The sequence below is a fragment of the Suncus etruscus genome, chromosome 6 (genome assembly GCF_024139225.1).
Source record: "Suncus etruscus isolate mSunEtr1 chromosome 6, mSunEtr1.pri.cur, whole genome shotgun sequence".
In the NCBI taxonomy this organism is placed as follows: Eukaryota; Metazoa; Chordata; class Mammalia; order Eulipotyphla; family Soricidae; genus Suncus; species Suncus etruscus.
Window position 1 is genome coordinate 55,080,462 of NC_064853.1, and position 21,696 is coordinate 55,102,157.

Sequence of the window (21,696 nt, forward strand, 5' to 3'; positions counted from 1 at the left end):
GGGACGCCGGGGGATCGAACCGCGGTCCGTCTCCTAGGCTAGCGCAGGTAAGGCAGGCACCTTACCTCCAGCGCCACTGCCCGGCCCCATCTCTTGCTTCTTAATGAAGGTCTCCACCCTCATAACTTGGCAGAGGATGTGAATCATTGCAAGGACATCTGTCCTCTAACACCATCCTCATATATTTCCTCTATGAACCAGTTCTTTGCTTTGTTCCAGGAACACCGTATCATATACTATTAAACTGTTTATCTATGCTAAGTACAGAAGACAATGACTGACAAGGGAAAAATGCTTTTTTAATTATGTATTCAATCCATTTGGTGTATTTCAAAAGGTGCAATACTTTCCATTTATTAGCGAAGTTAGAAATTAACTTCAAGGAGGAAAAGAACGAAAACAAATGGCTAACAAATTTCCTTGAAAGTCACAGTCAACAGATAGTGCATCCTAGAAAAGAGGAGAGGCAAAACAGGTTCCACTTTCATGAGTTTCATCAAATACTGAACCTACTCAGGGGTGGAGAAAAAAGGCAACTTTCAAAAAGGAGTATGTTTATTAAACGAGTCATCTGCTATACTCCTTCCTAAGAGCACCAGGTGGGGAACATATTCTCTAAGCTAGACTTAGGAAGTAGAATGTGGAATCAATTCATCCTCTTCCCCTTAAGGGCTATCCAATGGTTACTGATTTTAAAAATAAAAATAAAAAGGACTAAATAAAAAGACCCCACATACACTCCCCCACCCCCCAAAAAAGAACAAAAACAAAAATAAAAATGACAATACTAGATGCCCCAGATAACTCTCCAGAGCAGCTTCGACAATTCGAATTAGTCTGTTACAGAGTCATCACAAGCATGCCTTGCTTTTAAACAAAAAATTTTTGAAACAACAAAAAAAACCTAGCACTGATCACTTTTCTGACAAATACACAATTACGCAAAATTAAGTAGTATTTGGAGGGGGAAAGGCCAGACCTATAGGCCTGGCCTGTCTTGCTTGAGTGTATGTGGGTAGGTGCAGGGCATTTGTCATTATTGCAAAAACGAATTTTAATTTTTAATCTTTAGTTTGATTTAAACATTTCTTTTAGCATGATGCCAACACCAGCTTTGCAGAAAGGACTCTGAAGAGATGTTCATAGCAGCACACACCTGCGGCTCTTCTTCGGTTCTGGGGGCTCCAGGGCAGCCAATATTGCTTCGTCAAATACATTCTTTAGGCCTTTCTGAAAAGGGGGCAAGGGGGAAAAAGAAAATGGGCAGTCTGATTTTCAGTATAACAAAGATGAATATTAAATTTTAAATATTCAAACATTTCCAAAGTTGGCAAAGAATGAAACATTATAAATAACCCTAAATCTCAATACGATCATCTGACTTCATCAAATTTTGTCCAGGTAGGGCAATGGAAGAATTCAGCACCTCAGGAACAGATGAGTAGATGCTCATGAATGAGTCCATGGTTCTTTGAGAAAGCAGTTTTGCAGACCAATGTATGTCACAAGGAGTAAAGAGGCACAGGTGCCTTTTGCTCACTCAATGAGTTTTATATTATGCTACTGAAAGTTTAAATTGAAAAAGAAAATAAAACATGTGAAGCTGCTCTGCAATTCAAAATGAAACCACTGAATATGAAACAGGACTAAGAAGACAGGTGCAGGAAATTAAGTCCTTATGGAAGGGGCAGCAAAGACGAGAAATAGAGTGGCTGCATCGAAGATAATCACTCTGAGCTCCCTTTAACCCACCAATTAGAACCTAGGGAACTTGAGGAAGCAAAAATGTAGCTTCCAAATACAAATGTAAAGCTAGAGCCAGTAAGTGCCAGTCAGTGCAATAGGAATAAAGCTCCATCAGGCATTTATACAAACAATTGTATATTTTTAATTTCAAAATTTGAAGGTAACCACAATTATGTTTCCCTCACAACAATAAAATCAGAAGCAGAAATATAAAGGTGGCAGCTTTACATCTCAAAATTAACAAACCTTAAGTCAACTGTTAAAATGGATGCTATTAAGATAATGTAATAAATGATCTCATAAAGCAGTAACAAATACATTAATCAATATCTTTCCCACCCCAGACAAATACTTCACTAAAGCACAGACAGCCAAAGCAATAATAGCAACACAAAGTTTCACTGCACAAAAGAATTCAGGAGAAGAATCCCCCTTCCCAATACACTCTACTAGCAGGTCACCCCTTTTCCCATAAAGTTTGTCATGCAATTACAATTAACAATTGATCATAAGAGCAAAATGATGTTTGTGTTATTTTCTCCATCTAGAACTAAGATCTAGATGTGTGAAACTCTTCTTTTCTATCAGAAAACAATCTTAATACCAGACCAAGTTCTCTTTTGCCATAGTATTCCAACCAAAAAGCCGAGCATCGGACAACTCAAGCAGTTAAAAGTTAAATAAATCCAACTTAACTACTAATCACAAAAAATGTTCTATTAAGATATTGCATTCTTGATTATAACTAATACATAGGTTGCTCTAAGGTGGAAAGTAAAAAACGCAGAGGCTTTCAAACAGGACAGTTTTATTCCTTTGTTTTAAACGATCTTTCTACAGTAGTGGGACAGGAAGCAGCAGCAAAGAAGGAAAGAAGAAAACAGTTTAGAATATACAGCACTTCCTTTTGGGTTGAGTTTCCGGAGGCTCGAGGGCAGCTAGGATAGCCTCATCAAACACATTCTTCAGACCTCTCTACAAGACAGAGGGGAGGAGAGAGAATAGCAGCCAGGTTAGAGGATTAGAAAGACTTGCAGATATAACAGCAGTCTGGATTAAATGGGCTGAATTCACAGAAGCAATGTCAATGAAAAACTGCCAGAAACTTCTATATTAAATCCATTATTAAGGAAATAGATAAGCAAACAGAAATTTCTTACCTAAAAATAAGTTTCCTCAACAACAACAAAAAAAATTTTTATGAAAATGCATTCCCTAACTTCTAAAACAGCATTTTTGTAATTCTACAGATATAATATTTTAATGAAAATGCCAGGAGAGGAAAAATATATATTTAAAGAGGGGAAGGGGAAGGGAGAGTTGAGGAGAGTTGAGTTCACCAAATATGGAATATATCAGTATTCCAAAGATTAAGTATAATATTTACATTCTGAAACAAATGTACAAAAATTTCACATTCCTGGGCTGGAGAAACTGCTACAATGGCTGAGTACCTGCTTGGCATGCTGTGGGTCTGGGTTTAATTCCCAATACAACATGGTCTCTCCAGGACTGTTAGGTGCAACCTCCTCAAACAGAGCCAGGAGTAGTTATTGAGCACTGTCAAGTCTGGGCTCAAACAATAAATATAAATAAATGCCAGGTTTCTTTCTGTGAATTCAGCCCCTGAATAACTGAAGGACACAAACAGCAAACTATCAAGCATGCTATAAGTTTCTAGACTTAACATCTGAGTAGGATTAATCAGGATTTTAGAGTGAACAGATTTCCCAAAGTATAAAGGCTCAATTAGAAAGTGTTAATTGTTCAACAGTACCAACAGGAATAAGTTTAAAGAGCAGACTCTAGAAACAGCTTACACTTCAGTTATTCAGCAATATTATTAGAACAAATAACTACCACCCAAGTCATGAGAAAAAGGATGGGTTCTGGAATGAGTTTCAGCAAGCAGTCAATGCTTTAAGATGTTTGCATGAATATCATAGCATAAAGCATAGAGTGAAAACAAAGAACTACCTATGAGGACTGATACAGATATACACATAAACTCAGTCAGAACTCGTATTAACCAGGTGAATTGGTAGTCCTGGAACCTTGGATGGTCTTACAGACTCAGCTAAGCTAAAGGCACCATTGACCAACCAAAGAATTCTAACTTTTATTTCAAAAGAGGGTGATAGGGATCAAACCCAGGGCCTCAAAAGTATAACAAATCTGTTCTACCCAGATATATCTACATATACTAGTAGAGCAGATATTTCCAGCCCCAAAAGGTTTGACATTCTTTCAGGTCCTTTTGATCCCAAGTACAAATTTTCTCAAAAGTCTCAGAACTCCAGAGCCAGGCTACCCCCTCCACACACACACACATTTTTTTTTTTCCCTTTCTTTACCTCACCAACAACAAAATCTGAAACCTGGCACAATTATACATGCCATTTTTCTTTTTTGTGTGTGTGGTTTTTGGGTCACACCCGGCAGTGCTCAGGGGGTAATTCCTGGCTCCAGGCTCAGAAATTGCTCCTGGCAGGCACGGGGGACCATATGGGACGCCAGGATTCGAACCAATGACCTCCTGCATGAAAGGCAAACGGCCTTACGTCCATGCTATCTCTCTGGCCCACATTCCATTTTTCTTTAAAAAAAAAGTTAAAAAATGAGGCCAGAAAGATAACACAGCAGGTCGGACATTTGCCTTGCATGTGGCCAACCTGGGTTTGATCCCTTGCATACCATATGGTCCTCCAAACCTGCCTAGAATAACCCGAGTGCTTCTGGGTGTGGCCCAAAAAACAAAACAACAAAAAGAAGTCAAAAGGTTTTTCTTCTTTTTATGTCTTTTATAACGTGTTAAACAAAATAAAACATCAATGTTCCTTTGAAATTCTTTCAGCATATCGTGGAGCAAAACACTGGAAGTCAAATAATATATAAAAGCAAGAATGAATGAAATAGGAAAATAAGAAAAAGGAGAAAAAGGAGGACACCAGAAACTAGTGCATCTCAAATTAAATTCTTGCTTATTAACAAAAATCAACTTATCTGAGTTAACAAGATTAATTTCTGCTTTACCCACACTGTCTAAATATATGCTGAGTTCTGTTCATAGGAGCTAAGAAACAGAATTTGGAGTCCCAACCATCTCAAATACAACCAGAAAACACAATTTCCTAACTTCTCTTTGGAGAAAAATTGTATTTGCTAATACCTTTTCAAACTCCCATTTTCTATAAAAATAATTTACTATAGGGCCAGAGAGACAGTACAGTGGTACGGCTTTTGCCTTGCACACAAGTAACCCAGGATAGACAGTAGTTGGGATCCCAGCGCCCCATATGGTCCCCTGAGCCTGCCAGGAGCAACTTTAAGCCCAGAGCCAGGAGTAACCCTGAGGGCTGCTCAGTGTGACCCCCCCCCCCAAAAAAAGATCATTTACTATATAAAACCATTAGCACTTAAAAATACTTATATGAGGGGCAGTACAACAGCACAATGGTAGGGCATTTGTTTGCATGTGGAGATTCGAGACAGACCCAGGTTCAATTCCTGGGATTCCCTATTGTCCCCTGAGCTTGCCACTAGTGACCCAAAAACCAAATCCCCACCCAAAAAAAAAAAAAAAAAAACCTTATATGGAAACATCCAATTCTTTAAATTAAGTTTTTAATTTCTTACAATTGGACCGAAAGGACAATCTGCCTCCATATCCCATATTTAGAGATAGTTATATGAAACTGATTTATATAGTTAGTTATAAAATGAAGCATGTAGCCTCCCCCAATGCATATATATAGACTCGCACACACAAGAACTTTATCCTGCGGTATCGAAACACACAGAAACAAGTAATTTATTTTTAAATATTTCATAGTTCTCTGTGTTAGAAGATACAATAAAAACTTCTGACCTTTTCTTTTTTGGGGGGGGGGGGGGAGGGTTTGGGTCACACCCAGCAGCGCTCAGAGGTTACTACTGGCTCTATGCTCAGAAATTGCTCCTTGAAGGCTCAGGGGACCATATGGGGTGCTGGGATTAGAACCACCGACCTTCTGTGTGCAAAGCAAATGCCTTTACCTCCATGCTATCTCTCCAGCCCCATTTTCTGACCTTTTTCCCCCCATCTTCTGACATTTTAAGCAACTTTTTTGTAGCAAAACTTTCAACAGCCAAGGAAAGTTAGTTTTGGGTTTTTTTTGGTTTTTTTTTTTTTTTTTTTTTTGGTTTTTTGGCCCACATCCGGTGACGCTCAGGGGTTACTCCTGGCTAATCCTTCAGAAATTGCTCCTGGCTTGGGGGACCATATGGGATGCCAGGGGATAGAACCATGGTCTGTCCTAGGCTGGCACGCACAAGGCAGATGCCTTACTAGGCTAGCACCACCGCTCTGGCCCCAAAAGCTAGATTTTGAAAATTATTTTGAAAAATAATGTTAGACCTTAAATCCACCTTTGAAGTATCTGGTTAACCAAGAGAGATACACAGAGGTTAAGATGTTTGCTCTGCATTTGGCCCAATCTCCTATACTGCACTAAGGACTCTGAGCAGCCTGAGTAGCCTGGAGCACAGTACCAAGAGTAGCCCTGAGCACCACCATGTAGGCTCAAATTTATTTTTATCTTTAATTATCTAATCTAGCACTAAATCAAGATGACTAACTTATATACAAGGCCCTACATACTAAATACTTTATAAAAGCATGCCATATAATTATGTCTACCATTTACCTTGTACTTAAAAATATGGATTTAGGGCCGGAGAGATAGCATGGAGGTAGGGCGTTTGCCTTACATGCAGAAGGACAGTGGTTCAAAACCGGCATCCCATATGGTCCCCGGCGCCTGCCAGGAGTGATTTCTGAGCATAGAGCCAGGAGTAACTCGAGTACTGCTGGGTGGGACCCAAAAGCCAGAAAACCAAAAAAAATAAAAATAAAAATAATAATAATAATAATAATAATATATATATATATATATATATATATATATATATGGATTTAAGGGCCAGAAAGACAGCACTACGGTAGGGCATTTGTCTTGCATGCAGATAGATGGTGGTTCAAATCCTGGTGTCCCATATGGTCCCCTGAACCTGCCAGGGGTGATTTCTGAGCACAGAGCCAGGAGTAACCCAACCCCTGAGCGCTGCCCGTGTGACAAAAAAAAAAAAAAAAAAAAAGAAAGAAAGAAAGAAAGAAAAAGCCTTAAGCACCACCTGATATGATGCAAAAACAAAAACAAAAATAAAGTAACAATATGGGTTTTTTTGAAGGTGAGATGGTGAAGGTCTATCGGTACATTATAATTCTTACTCTTAATACTCTAACACTGTTTTCTGTCCACAGAATAATGTTCTCCATCAAACTATAAGAATTCCAATAAATAAATGAGACAAAGAAAAAACTAATTAAGGAATGCCACCATAAAAACAAAGGAATAGGGGCCGGCAAGGTGGCGCTAGACGTAAGGTGCCTGCCTTGCAAGCGCTAGCCAAGGAAAGGACCACGGTTCGATCCCCGGCATCCCATATGGTCCCCCCAACCCAGGGGCAATTTCTGAGCCCTTAGCCAGGAGTAACCCCGAGCATCAAAAGGATGTGGCCCAAAAAAACAAAAACAAAACAAAACAAAAAAAAACAACAAAGGAATAAGTGTCATAATATAAGAAGCCTGCTTGAGATATATATAGGGCTCTCTGACATGAATGTTTAAATTGTGGAGATAAATTACCTATCTGCCACTGAATTAGCCCAAAATAATACCATCTCTCTGCCCCTCTTGAAACATTCCCCAAAAATTATAGCATCTAGTGTTATACAATTGAAAAATCAGAATATTTTGGGGAAAAATAAAACAAAAATAAGTTTAAGGAAAGGAGTGAGGGAATTGGGAATTCACATACTCTCATGAATATGTGCTAATCTAAAACTTTTCTATTTTCCTTCTATATAACACATGGAAGCTTACCAAGAAGTGCTTCACTTAAAATACTAATAATTTCCATAAAAGAGATTGCAAGCAAAGGGATATACATTACAAAGTTGATAGTAGCAGTAGTGTTTTTGGGCAGCTTTCCGGAGCACTGTGGACCTGTTAGAAATGATCTCTGAAACCGAAAAAATACACTATTCCATATAACAAAGGTAGGGGCTCCACATCAGTCCTCACCTGTGTGAGTGCAGAACACTCCACATACTTGACAGCTTTCAGGTCACGGGCCAGCTTTTCAGCAGTCTCTGGAGTAATAGGCTTCTGTTTGTTCTTGGCAAGTTTCTCAATAGTAGAGGGATCATCTCTAAGATCAATTTGGGTTCCAACAAGCAAGAAAGGAGTCTTTGGACAGTGGTGAGTTATCTCTGGCACCCACTAGGAAAAATAGATTTTTAAACATATACCTTTATTTTAAGCCACAAACCTCTAAAGTTATTTACAAGTCAACAGAAATTTAATAACCTTTTTCAGAGTAAAAACATAAGACAGACTCACCTTTTCTTTCACATTTTCAAATGAGGACGGAGAGACCACTGAAAAACAGACTAGAAATACATCTGTTTGTGGGTAACTCAGTGGCCGTAATCTATCATAATCCTCTTGTCCTAGAAAGAAAACAAATTGGAGAAATCAGCAGGGAAGGCAGGGATAGCACAGTGGATAAACTGCTTGCCTTACATGCAGCCAACCCAGGTTCAATCCCCAGGATAAAACAAAAAATTTAAAAAAAATTTGTTTTTGAATTTTGGGACAGGGGTTACTCCTGGCTCTGCATTCAGAAATCGTTCCTGGAAGGCTCAAGGGATCATATGGGATGCTGAGAATTGAACCAGGGTCCAAACAGGGTTGATGGTTCGTGCAAGGCAAACACTCTACCACTGTGCTATTGCTCCAGCTCAAAAAAATTTTTTTTAAATAATCAATGGGGCAGGAACAATAGTGCAGTGGGCAGGGCATTTGCCTTGCAAGCCAACTACCTTAAATTTGAATTCCCATATACCATATATACCCTAAACACTGCCCGAGCAGAGTGCAGAGCCAGGAGTAACAAACCCCAGAGTAGTGCCAAGTATGGCCCCAAAATAACTGCTGCTATATAGAAATAATTAATGATTGGGGACCAGAGCAATAGTACAGTGAATAGGGTGTGTGACACATTTGATTCCTGGCATCTCATATTGTATCACATGCCCTGCCACCCCCAACACTGCCAGGTGTACTCCTTAAGGGAGAGCTAAGAATAACCTTTGAGCACTGCCAGCTCTGGCCCAAAATGGGGAGAGGGCAAGGAGAGGATGTGAGGAGATCCACTTCATTCTAGGGCCCCAGAGTGATAGTAAAGTGTGTAGGGTGCTTGCTTTGCATGCTGTCACCATTGAGTATAGAGCCAGAAGTCAGTCCTGAGCTTTACTGGGAATGGCTCAAAGCAAACAAACAAAATCCTTGCATAAGCATAAATATACAACAAAAACTCTACATCAGAAGTATACAATAAAAACCTTTAAGACAGTACAGAAACTTAAGGTAAAGGGCTAAATCCAAATTAAGACTATAAAAAACTTAAAATCCAAGCTGGAGCAATCTAATACAGCGAGTAAGGTGCTTGCTTTACAGCTAACCCCAGTTTAGTTCCCAGAGCACTACTAGGAGCAATCCCAGAATACAGAGCCAGAAGAAAGTCCCAAGCATGACCATGTGTGGCCCAAACTCTTCTTATCCCAGTCCCCAAAATACATTAACCCTAACAAACGTTAGGTGCCTGGCAAAGAAATAGATTCATTTTTAATATAGTGAAATCAGGGAGCCCGGAGAGATAGCACAGCGGTGTTTGCCTCGCAAGCAGCCTATCCAGGACCAAAGGTGGTTGGTTCGAACCCCGGTGTCCCATATGGTCCCCCGTGCCTGCCAGGAGCTATTTCTGAGCAGACAGCCAGGAGTAACCCCTGAGCACCGCCGGCTGTGACCCAAAAACCAAAAAAAAAAAAAAAAAAAAATATATATATATATATATATAGTGAAATCAGTAATGATTAATATAATCTGTAATGAGCATCAAAATTGGATCCATGTCTAGATTCCTAAGTATCACCACTAAGAGATCTAAAAAATGTCAAATATGGGGCTGGACGGATAGCACAAATGTAGGGGTTAAAAAAAAAAAAGTAGGGGTTTTGCCTTGCATGGGCTGACCCAGGTTTGATCTCTGCCATCTCATGTGATCCCCCAAGCCTACCAGGAGTAACCTGAGCACCACTGGATGTGGCCCAAAAACAAACAAACAAAAAGAAAACTTATTGTACAACACAACCAACCTTCTATTCACATTGAATATTCACAAGAAACTATATAACCATTCTTTTATAATATCTAGTCTAGAGCAATAATAAGTCCATTTACATGTGATGAACAAGTCCTCCAAGAAATAAAAATATTTCTTCCTTCCAGGGGGGGAAAAATCAGAAGTAAAATTATTCATTTAACAAGAAAGAATATCCCAACTTGCTGCGTATGCTGCATGTAAGAAAATAAGAATAAATTCCTAGGATGAACATAACTCTTAATATTCAAATACAATTTACCAGCTAAAATTTAATCTCTAGGTGCACAAGTGCACACCAATCAGCACCAGAATACATAGTACCTCTTCTTTTGCTTTATGAGTTGTCTGTCTCCTTTTTTCTTCTCTCTTCTCTTTCCTTCTCCTCCCCCTCTCTCTCCCTCAATAAAACTGTTCACCTCATAAAAATGAAACAATTTAACCTCTAAATATCATGAACAGCTATTCTCAAGATAAAAGATAGCATTACTATTTATCATTCTTTAAAGTGTAATCAAATACATTTCACTCCATTAAAACTGGTTTTAGAGGGGGCTGGAGCAAGCAGTAAGGCGCCTGCCTTGCCTGTGCTAGCCTAGCATGGACACGATTCAATCCCCTGGCGTCCCATATGGTCCCCCATGCAGGAGCGATTTCTGAGCGCTTAGCTAGGAGTAACCCCTAAACATAACTGAGTGTGGCCTAAAAAACCAAAACCCCCTCAAAAAAGGGTTTTAGGAAATATTACTAAATTATATATACTGCAGGGGACTAGAGAGTAAGTAAAGCATGGTAGGGTACTTACTTGTCATGCACACAGCCAAACCGAGTTCAATTCCCAACAACCAGGATGTCCCCCAGCCCTCCAGGAATGATCCCTGAGCCAGTAACAAGCCCTAGACTCTGTTGGCTAGAACCCCCCCCCCCCAAAAAAAAAACTTATAGATCACAGCAACATATCAGCTCACTGCTTAAATTCTAACATTTGCTCCAAAAGCAAGTCTATTCCAAAAACAAAACACAAAAAATGTAGATACCTAGAAGATTCCTACCATTCATACCTCGCTAAGTAAAGAGTGTGCCTACGTAGTTAAAAATTTCTGTAAGGGGCATAATGAGAACTCACAAAATCAAAAAGCTCACCATAGATTGAAAGTTTAAAATGTTATATATGGGACCAGACCAATAGCATAGCAGGTAGAGCATCTGCCTTGAATGCGGCCAACTCCAGTTTAATCCTGGTTAAATCTCTGGTATCTCATAGCGTCCCCAAGTCTATCAAGGAGCAATTTCTGAGATCATAGCCTAGAGTAACCTTGAGCACTGCTGAATATGTCCCTGACCCCCAAAAGTTATAGATGTTAAATTTCCTCAATAGGATTAAGTACATAGTAGGTGAATAACCTGTGGCTCTTAAGAAATATATACTGGGGGGCTGGAGAGAGAACATGGGGGGAGGGCATTTGCCTTGCATGCTGAAGGACGGTGGTTCAAATCCCGATATCCCATATGGTCTCGCAAGCCTGCCAGGAGCAATTTCTGAGCAGAGAGCCCTGAGTGCTGATCCAAAAACCAAAAACCAATTTAAAAAAAGGAAAAAAAGAAATAAAATGAAAAGAAATATACTGGGAGGCTGGAGAGATAGCACAGCAGTAAGGCATTTGCATTGCAAGCAGCCGACCCAAGACCAAAGATGGTTGGAATCCAGGCAGGCATATGGTCTCCTATGCCTGCCAGGAGTGATTTATTTTTCTTTTCTTTTCTTTTCTCTGCCTTTCTTTCCCTCTCCTTTCTCTTCTTTCTCTTCTTTCTTTCTCTTTCCCTCTTCTTCCCCCCCCCCTTTGTTTTGTTTTGGGGTCACACCCGGTGATGCTCAGGGTTACTCCTGGCTTGAGAGACCATATGGGACGCCGGGGGATCGAACTACAATTCATACTAGCTAGTTAGTGTTTGCAAGGCAGACACCTTACTGCTAGCACCACCGCTCCGGCCCCCTAGGAGCAACTTCTGAGCAGAGAGCCAGGAGTAAACCCCGGAGTGCCACCAGGTGTGCCCCCCCCCCCACCAAAAAGAAATATATACTGGGTAGCTGGGGAGTTAGGACTAGGAATTCCATATTTCATTCTTGGTTCCATGTTGTAACTTGCACATTACTGAAAGTATTCTCCAGTACCACCAAAAAACCAAGAAATAAATTAAAATTAAAGTTCTAGAAAAGAAACATATCCTAGGACCTAGTTCAGGGATTTTAGAATGCTGCCCTGCAAGGATAGTGTTATGAGTTAAGTCCTGGGTGCTGCCATTTACGCTGAGCATGATCGTGGCAACAATACTGTCTGTACCTGGCAGCGTTGGTATCTTTAAGCCCCAGTAGCACTATTTTTGGCAATGTTAAAACCAAGTGTGTGAATAACACAGCTGAAAAATGATGTAAGCACCAGGGTCAGGAGATATAACTTCTGGCAAGAGCGGCAACAACACAGTAACCCCCAACGAGCATATATATATAAAACTATATATATACATATATATATCTAACTATATATATATATACATATAACTAAAGAGTACAACTCCTTGTCCCATAATGCATCACAACCAGGAGTGTGAACACCAAAATTAAATTGGGCGGATGGGGTCTGGAGCATTAATACGGCAGGTAAGGTGCTTGCCTTACACTCAGCCAACTTGAAACAATCCCCAGCATTCTCTATCGCTCCCCAAACCCACCAGGAGCGATCCCTGGTCATAGATCCAGGATCAACTCTTGAGCACAGCTGAATATGGCCAAAATAACAAAAATAGATGTGCTTGGGGGCCAGAGAGATAGCATGGAGCTAAGACATTTGCCTTGCATGCAGAAGGACAGTGGTTCAAATCCCGGCATCCCATACAGTCCCCCTGAGCCTGCCAGGAGCGATTTCTTTTTTGTTTGTTTGTTTTTTTGGGCCACACCTGTTTGATGCTCAGGAGTTACTCCTGGCTAAGCGCTCAGAAATTGCCCCTGGCTTGGGGGACCATATGGGACGCCGGGGTGATTGAACCGAGGTCCTTCCTTGGCTAGCACTTGCAAAGCAGACACCTTACCTCTAGTGCCACCTCACCAGCCCCGCCAGGAATGATTTCTGAGCATAGAGCCAGGAGTAAGGCCTGAGTACTGCTGGGTGTGACCCAAAAACAAAAAAACAAACAACAGCAACCAAAAAAAGATGTACTGTCCCCAAATACCACCCACCCAAGCACAACAAATTAAAGTGTAAAAGCCTCAGTTTGTGAGAGCCCCAGTTATCTAAACAGCAGCAAGAGGGATGGGAGAAAGGTAACAATAAGTCTCAAAGCCAAAGAAAGCCGAAAAACAAAGCAAAAACAAAAAAAACAATATTTAGAAATTCTGCTGCCCCAGAGTAAAGCAAGGAGAAAGAAACTGAGTGGAAGAGAAGAAACAAAAATATGAAAGGTTGGGGCAAAGAGACAGCAAAGCGGTAGGGCATTTGCCTTGCATGCAGCCGACCTGAGAGGGACCCGGTTTGATTCCAAGCATCCCAGCCTACCAGAGTAAGGGGTAACCCCTGAGCACCCCCAGGTGTGGCTCCAAAACAAACTAAAACAACAACAAAACCCCCATCTATTATGATAGAGATTGTTGTACTAGTTACCTATTTTCCAGGTTAAGGAACTGCCTTTCCTGTGGCTGGCCAGGCCTGGCTCAATCCCCAGAACTACATACTGGGGTCTCCCAGGCCCCCAATAAGAGTGATCTCTGACTAGGAAGTCAGAAAAACTGCACCCCCATCCACCACCGAAAAATAAAAGCCTGATTTATCATTAGAAAATCACTGATCTCCAGACCTGAATCCATTAAGTTCATTGAGAACATAGGCAGAACACTTCAAGACTTAGACCTCAAAGAAGTCTTCGATAATAGAATGCCAGTGGCAAGCTATAGCATCAGGGCAGAAGATATAGCATAGAGGTAAGGTGTTTGTCTTGCATGCAGAAGGACAGTGTTCGAATCCCAGCAATCCATATGGTCCCCTGAGCCTGCCAGGAGCTATTTCTTTTTTTTTTTTTTTTTTTTTTTGGGGGGGGGGTCACACCCATTTGATGCTCAGGAGTTACTCCTGGCTAAGCACTCAGAAATTGCCCCTGGCTTGGGGGGACCATATGGGACGCTGGGGGATCGAACCACGGTCCTTCCTTGGAGAGCACTTGCAAGGCAAACACCTTACCTCTAGCGCCACCTCACCGGCCCCCCAGGAGCTATTTCTGAGTGCAAAGCCAGGAGTAATTCCTGAGCACTGCCTGGTGTGCCCCCCCCCCAAAAGTTATAGCATCAAATTTAAATAAATGGGACTATATCAAACTAAAGTTTCTGTATGGCAAAAGAAACACAGGCTAAAATTAGAAGACAGCTGACTCACTGGGAGAAAATTTTTGCCTTCAACTCATCAGATAAAAACATCCTTTGATATCTAGGATATACAAAGAACTCACAAAGGTTAGCTCCACAGAACCTTAAAAAAAATCAAAAAATAGGGGCCGGGCGGTGGCGCTAAAGGTAAGGTGCCTGCCTTGCCTGCGCTAGCCTTGGACGGACCGCGGTTCGATCCCCCGGTGTCCCATATGGTCCCCCAAGCCAGGAGCAACTTCTGAGCACATAGCCAGGAGTAACCCCTGAGCGTTACTGGGTGTGGCCCAAAAACCAAAAAAAAAAAAAAAAAATCAAAAAATAGGGAGAGGAAATGAACAGATGCTTCTCTGAGGAAGGCCAACAGACACATGAAAAATATTCACCATCACTTATAATTAGGAAAATCCAAATCAAGACATCTTACACCAATAATGATGGCACATATCAAAAATAATGGAAACAATCTCTGTTGGCAGGGATGTGTTGAGAAAGGAACTTGCATCCACTGCTCTTGGGAATGGTGCCTGGTCCAAGCCCCAACAGAATGGAGTGTTCTCAGTAAACTCAAAATTGAGCTGCCATATAACCCACCAATCCTTCTCTTGGGTATCTATCCCCAGGACAAAAAAACATTCATCCAAAAGAATGTATGCACACCACTATTTATTGCAGCACTCAGTACAACAGCTAAGACAAAATCAACCTAGAGGGGTCCCCTGAGTTTGAATCCTGGCATCCCATATGAACCCCTGAGCCTGCCAGGATCAATTTCAGAGCATAGAGCCAGGAATAACCCCTGAGTGCTGCTGGGTGTGACCCAAAAAACAAAAAAACAAACAAACAAAAAGAACAAAAAAGAAAACATGACCTCTAAGGTTAACTATTTACAATTTTTTTGTTTGATCCTCCCAATTAAAACTGGAGAGGTCCTCAAAATAAGTAACACACTCCCTAGAGCAATAGGTAGAACCAGAAAAATTGTACAGAAAAGCAGGATAACATTTGCCTTACACACAGGAGACCAGTTCCATCCCCAGAACCACATATGATCTCTTGAGCACTGTAAGGAATGAACAGAGTCAGGAGTAAGGCTGTATACTACCAGGTGTAGTCCAAAAATGAAATAAATATATGTTTAAAAGAGTAATTTGTCAAAGAAGTGGGTGGTTGTAGCTCATAAGTATAGAATACGCCTTGCATTTCTAAGGTCCTGGGTTCAATCCACTGTGGGGATGTGGGATATGGCATTAAATGTCCCCTGATAGACATTAAGAGGGTAATTTATAAAAAGGATAAAGTTTAGAGGCCATAGAGATAGTACAAAGGTCAAGACAATAGCCTTGTATGCTGTCCTGTTTTATTTAATTCCTTGAACACTACCAGAAATGACATTTCAAGTCCCATCACCCCCCCCCCCCCAATAAAGCCCTGAGCAGCAATAAAAAAGGGCTGGAGAGAAAGTACAGTGAATAGGGCACTTGTTTTGCAAGTAGCCTACCTGGGTTTGATCTTTAGTAACCTTGGTGGGTTCCGAGCCCCACTAGGAATGATTCCAGGAGCAAAGCCAGAAGTAAGCCATGAGCCAGATGTGTCCCAAAATCCCTCCTCCCCAACAAAAAAGAGCCTGAAATATAGTACAGGGGTTAAAATTTAACCACGGATACCACATGTCCCTTCAAGCAGTTCCAGGAGTGATCCTTGAGCATCCCCTGTATGTATCCCATTCCAAAAGCACACATACCAAAAATATAAAAGTACAGAATTCCTACATGCTAGAAAAATGGCTTTCTGGAATCTTCCTTTGACTAATGATAAAGAAGTGTGAAGTCAGATATGCAGTCATTGTTATGGAGAGGAAGAGCTGGGGATATGGCTCAGTTGTAAAGTACATATCTTGCATATAAACTCAATTCCTAGCACACAAAAAAAATAAAAAATAAAATAAAGAGAGGCCAGAGAGACAGCACAGCAGTAGGGCATTTGCCTTGCATGCAGCCGATCCAGGACAGATGGTGGTTGAATCCGGCATCCCATATACCCCACACACACACCTGCCAGGAGTGATTTCTGAGCACAGAGCCAGGAGTAACCCCTGAGCTCTGCCAGTGGTGACCCAAAAACGAGAAAGGGTTTTGCTTTTTGGGCCACAGTGGGGATGAGACTTCAGGGGTTACTCCTGGCTCTGCTCTTAGAAATTTCTCCTGGCAGGGACCAAATAGGATGCAGAGGATTGAACTCATGTCAACCACAGGCAAGGTACATGCCCTACCTGCTGTGCTACTGCTCTGGCTCCCACAATATTAAGATTGTAAGCTACAAATTAGGGTGCCCTCAAATTATTTTCAGACAATCTGAAAAACTAGACACAATGTCAAGGTCATTAGCTATAACCTGGAGTGATCTTCAGTTGTTTTCTGATATAATGCAAAATATAACAAGCTATCTGGGGTTAGAAATATTAGTTCAGCAGGTAAGGAGCTTGCCTTGCAAGTAGTCAACCTCTAGGAGTAATTCCTATATTACAGAGCTCAGAGCTAGGTGTAACACCCCTAAAAATTATCAGGCATAACCTAAAACCAAAAAATAAGAAGTTAACTATCTATTATGACTATCCATACATGCATTATATAGACACACTTTATATAGCTTGTCTTAAATGCTATATTCTCTACTTAATTTCCTACCATCACACCACCCTCACTGGGTATTTCAAACTCCTAACTGCCGATCCAAATCTAAAATTATTACTTGGGTAAACATCAACCATGATAGCCAATCTTGCTAACTATTAAAGAAAAGAAAGTAGTTTGCTGATGTGCTAGTTTTCCAAAAGGTCAATAACAACAAATCAGACAACCTGTTAACTGTTATTAGTTACCAATCAAAATACTATAGAAAGTATAAAATTTTCACCTGCGGTATCAAAAAGTCCAAGAGTATATGGCTCTCCACCAATCATAACAGTGACTGCATAGTTGTCAAAAACCTAAAAACACAAAAATAAAACATTGTTAGTTTTCAGGGAGGTGGTCAAAATATGATGGGCCATCTCTTAAGAAACAGCACTGTTTCCTTTCTAAGACAACCCTCTACTAGTCACTGTTCCTTATATTTAACCATCTTGTCAACTAAAATTTACCATGTTGAGCTAAGAGGGTTTTTTTGTTTGTTTTGGTTTGGTTTGGTTTGGTTTTTGGGCCACACCCGGCAGTGCTCAGGGGTTACTCCTGGCTATCTGCTCAGAAATAGCTCCTGGCAGGCACGAGGGAGGACCATAAGGGTCACTGGGATTCATCCAACCACCTTAGGTCCTGGATCAGCTGCTGTGTTATCTATCTCTCCAGCCCCGAGCTAAGAGATTCTTTAGAAAAGTGGTATATGTTAATGCTACCTGCCCTACTCCATTAACCTGGGTAAAGTCACCGAAGGGTTAGAGATGTCCACAAGAGCAGAAACCCTTAAGTATATAAAAACAATTCTATTCAGGTTTACAAACTTAGAAATAGAACTGGATTTATAAATTTAACTCAACATTCAATCTGACTTGTTTTTGTTGTTATTGTTATTTGTTGGGGTTGTTTGTTTCTTGGGGCCCAACCCAGAGGTGCTCAAGGGTTACTTCTAGTTCTGCACTCAGAAATTACTCCCAGCAGACTCAGTTCTAAATGGGATGCAGGGGATCAAATCTGGGTTGGTTGTGAGCAAAGCAAATGCCCTACCTGCTATGCTATCACTTGGGCCCCATTCTAACTAATTTCTAAGTAATTCTTTTCTCACAGACAATTTTCTATCTATCTAAAATCAAAATCTTCTAAAACCACAATCATTGAATCAAGGTTCAAGATCTAAAGAGCCTTGTTTTTGCAAACAAGCCCATTAATTATTCCCCTCCCTCAAGGAGAATGTACTAGAAAAAGGGGGTGGATTATTTGTTAGGACTTCATGAATAAGACCCAAATGATAAGATATAAACTACATGATACAACATGTCTTATTATAGATGCTTTAATTGTATATAAACTCTCAAGGCACATGACAAATGTAATATATGCCATTAATCTTGTAGTAAGTTGTTTGTGGAAATGTGAGGTAATGGCAGGAAATGGAGAAAGACACAACACTAATTCATGGGTTCCTTTGGATTAATTTTAATTGAAAAAATAGGCATCCCATATGGTCATCCAGCTTGCCAGGGGCGATTTCTGAGTGCAGGTCCAGGAGTAACTCCTGAGCATTGCTGGATGTGGTCCAACAACCAACCAATCAATAAATAAAGTTAAAAAAAGAAAAAAGGAAGAAAATACTTTCCAACTAGGAAAAGGGTGCAACATTTAAGAAACAGCTGTATTGTGCTCGCTTCGGCAGTACACATACTAAAATTGGAACTAAAATTGGCCCCTGCGCAAGGATGACAGGCAAATTTGTGAAGTGTTCCATATTAAAAAAAAAGAAAAGAAACAGCTGTATTTAATCTTTCAGTTATCTAACACTTTCTTAGTAATATGCACATATTTCCTAGCTCATGTTTTAATGGGTTCTTGGAGGATTATTATTTGAATGTAAGGAAGAGTGGAAAAGGTTAAAGAAAATCGGTTCTCGATACTAAGAACAAGGAAATGTAAAGATGTAGGTAAACTTTCAAAATATGCTTATTTGTAAGACTTAATTCTCCCTTTTTAAGAGATCCACAAATATAAAACACCTTACAAAACATATACAAGCCCACCTTAAATACCTAATAACAAAAGCCATAAATAAAACAAGACTCATAAATCATGTTTTTAGTTTTTTGGTTTTGTTTTTGTTTGCTTTTTGGGCCACACCCTGTGATGCTCAGGGGTTACTCCTGGCTATGTGCTACTCAGAAATCGCTCTTGGCTCAGAGGACCTTAGGGGAGGGGATGCAGGGGGACAGAACCAAGGTCTGTCCTGGGTCAGCTGCGTACAAGGCAAACACCCTACTGCTGTGCTATGGCTCCAGCCCCTCATAAATCATGTTTTAGATTTAACTAAGGGGCCAGGGAGATAGTAAGCAGGTAAGGCATTTGCCTTGCAAACCCCAGCACCTTATTATACGATCTCCCAGACTCTGTCAGGAGTGATGTCTGAGCAGTCAGTCAGTCAGTCAGGCTTAAGCACTGACCACCACTAGGTATGGTCCTCAATATTTTTCCAATTCTTTTTTTTTTCCTTGGTCTTTGGGCCACACCCGGTCATGCATACTCAGAAATTACTCCTGCCATACTCAGGGGACATATGGGATGCCAGGAATTGAGCCCCATCCGTCCCATGCAAGGCAAGCAGATGCTGTGCTATCTAGCCAGCCCCTTTCAAATTCAAAAAAACTTTAATGGACTAGAGACAAAAATTCTGAATATCCTCTCTCTAAAATGTATCTGCATATGATCAGATCTCCCTTAGAGATTTTTTCACTTTACATTTTACAATTCTTTCCTCTTTCAAGAACCTTTTCTTTCTTCCCCTAGATAATTTTACCTGCCTTGGGAATAATGGCCAGTCAATTCCAATCCATGTAAATACCAGACTTTTAACTTGCATGCAATGCCCCTTAAATTATTAAGGAGCATTGTCTGGGGCCAGAGAGATAGTGTGGAGGTAGGGCACTTGCTTTTTTTTTTTTTTCCGGGCCACACTCGTTTGATGCTCAGAGGTTACTCCTGGCTAACCGCTCAGAAATTGCCCCTGGCTTGGGGGAACCATATGGGACACCTTTTTCCTTGGCTAGCACTTGCAAAGCACCTTATCTTTAGCGCCACCTCCACGGCCCAAAATGAGTTTAGTCATCTTTAGGGTTTTGTTTTTTTTTTTGACCGTCACGTGGCCTAGATTCCCCCATGACGTCATGGAAAACCAGAACCTTCTCGAGAGATTATAGATCCACTCTGAGATTATTCCAGAATTCTCAACAGGCAGGGCTGGGGAATCAAACTCGGGTCGGCAGTGTGCGAGGCAAACGCCCTCCCCTCCCCACCACACTACGCTCTAGGCCCGTTTTTTTTTTTTTTTTTCATTTATTAATTTATTTATTTTTGGGTTTTTTTGGGTCACACACGGCAGCGCTCAGGAGTTACTCCTGGCTCTATGCTCAGAAATCACCTCTGCCAGGCATAGGGGACCATATGGAATGCCGGGACCACCGTCCTTCTTCATGAAAGGCAAATGCCTGGGCCGGGCGGTGGCGCAAGAGGTAAGGTGCCTGCCTTGCCTGCGCTAGCCTTGGACGGACCGAGGTTCGATCCCCCGGTGTCCCATATGGTCCCCCAAGCCAGGAGCGACTTCTGAGCGCATAGCCAGGAGTAACCCCTGAGCGTTACCGGGTGTGGCCCAAAAACCAAAAAAAAAAAAGAAAGGCAAATGCCTTACCTCCATGCTATCTCTCCAGTCCCGGCATTTGCCTTTTATGCAGGAGGATGGTGGTTCAAATCCCAGCAACCCATATGGTCCCCCAAGCCTGCCAGGGGTGATTTCTGAGCAGAGAGCCAGGAGTAACCCCTGAGCGCTGCCGGGTGTGACCCAAACCCCCCCCCCCAAATGCTTATGTCTAAAGATTAATCTCGGGGTGGCGCAGTTGCGCTAGAGGTAAGGCATCTGCCTTGCAAGCGCTAGCCTAGAACAAACCACAGTTCAATCTCCTGGCATCACTTATGATCCCCCCACCAAGCCAGTAGTGATTTCTGAGCGCATAGCCAGGAGTAACCCCTGAGTGTCAACGGGTGTGGCCCCAAAACAAAAATATAAAGATTAATTTAAGGATTCAGACATTTTCCTCTTTTTTACTTCCAAAAACTAATCCCTAATTAAGTATATATAGGTGCTCCATAACAACTAACCGGGGTTGTAAGTAGTTGGCCAAGCCAACTCTTAACTCTCCTCTCACCACTAAATGGACACCCATGCTTAACATAATTATACCCCTGATTGGTCAATCAATAAAAAACAATTCACCCAAACAAGTCCTTTCACAAATGAATGTCACTTCAAATAACTCTCATCATTGTATTTGTTATTAATGTAATTATCTTTGTTATTCACATTTTCACTCTACTCTTCAAAGGAGCTGGTGAAAAGCATTGGTAGGAGAGGCTCCCTACAAAGGTTTCTTTTGGTGTTCACTTCAAAACAGGTAATCTCTTCCCAACTAAAAGCTAGTTTGGTAGGGGCAGGGAAGGTGGCGCTAGAGGTAAAGTGTTTGCCTTGCAAGTGCTACGGTAAGACCAGACCACGGTTCGATCCCCCGGCATCCCATATGGTTCC

At 41.2% G+C, this 21,696-nt stretch overlaps 1 protein-coding gene and 1 pseudogene across 2 annotated transcripts in view; one reads left to right on the forward strand and one right to left on the reverse strand.

Moving 5' to 3' along the window:
• Positions 1-319: 319 nt before the first annotated feature.
• CDC42 (cell division cycle 42) overlaps positions 320-21,696 on the reverse strand; it is a 52,858-nt gene continuing 31,481 nt past the window's right edge. The window contains exons 3-6 of one of the 2 annotated variants that reach the window (XM_049775067.1): positions 17,335-17,407; positions 8,189-8,298; positions 7,871-8,068; positions 320-1,230 (exon numbers count right to left, since the gene is read on the reverse strand). In XM_049775067.1, coding sequence (XP_049631024.1) covers positions 1,141-1,230; positions 7,871-8,068; positions 8,189-8,298; positions 17,335-17,407 — 471 coding nt within the window. In that variant the 3' untranslated portion in view covers positions 320-1,140. Of the gene's footprint in view, positions 1,231-1,864; positions 2,722-7,870; positions 8,069-8,188; positions 8,299-17,334; positions 17,408-21,696 lie in introns of those variants that run through there. The other variant, XM_049775066.1, reaches the window with a different exon arrangement.
• LOC126012419 (uncharacterized) lies at positions 18,771-18,864 on the forward strand (annotated as a pseudogene).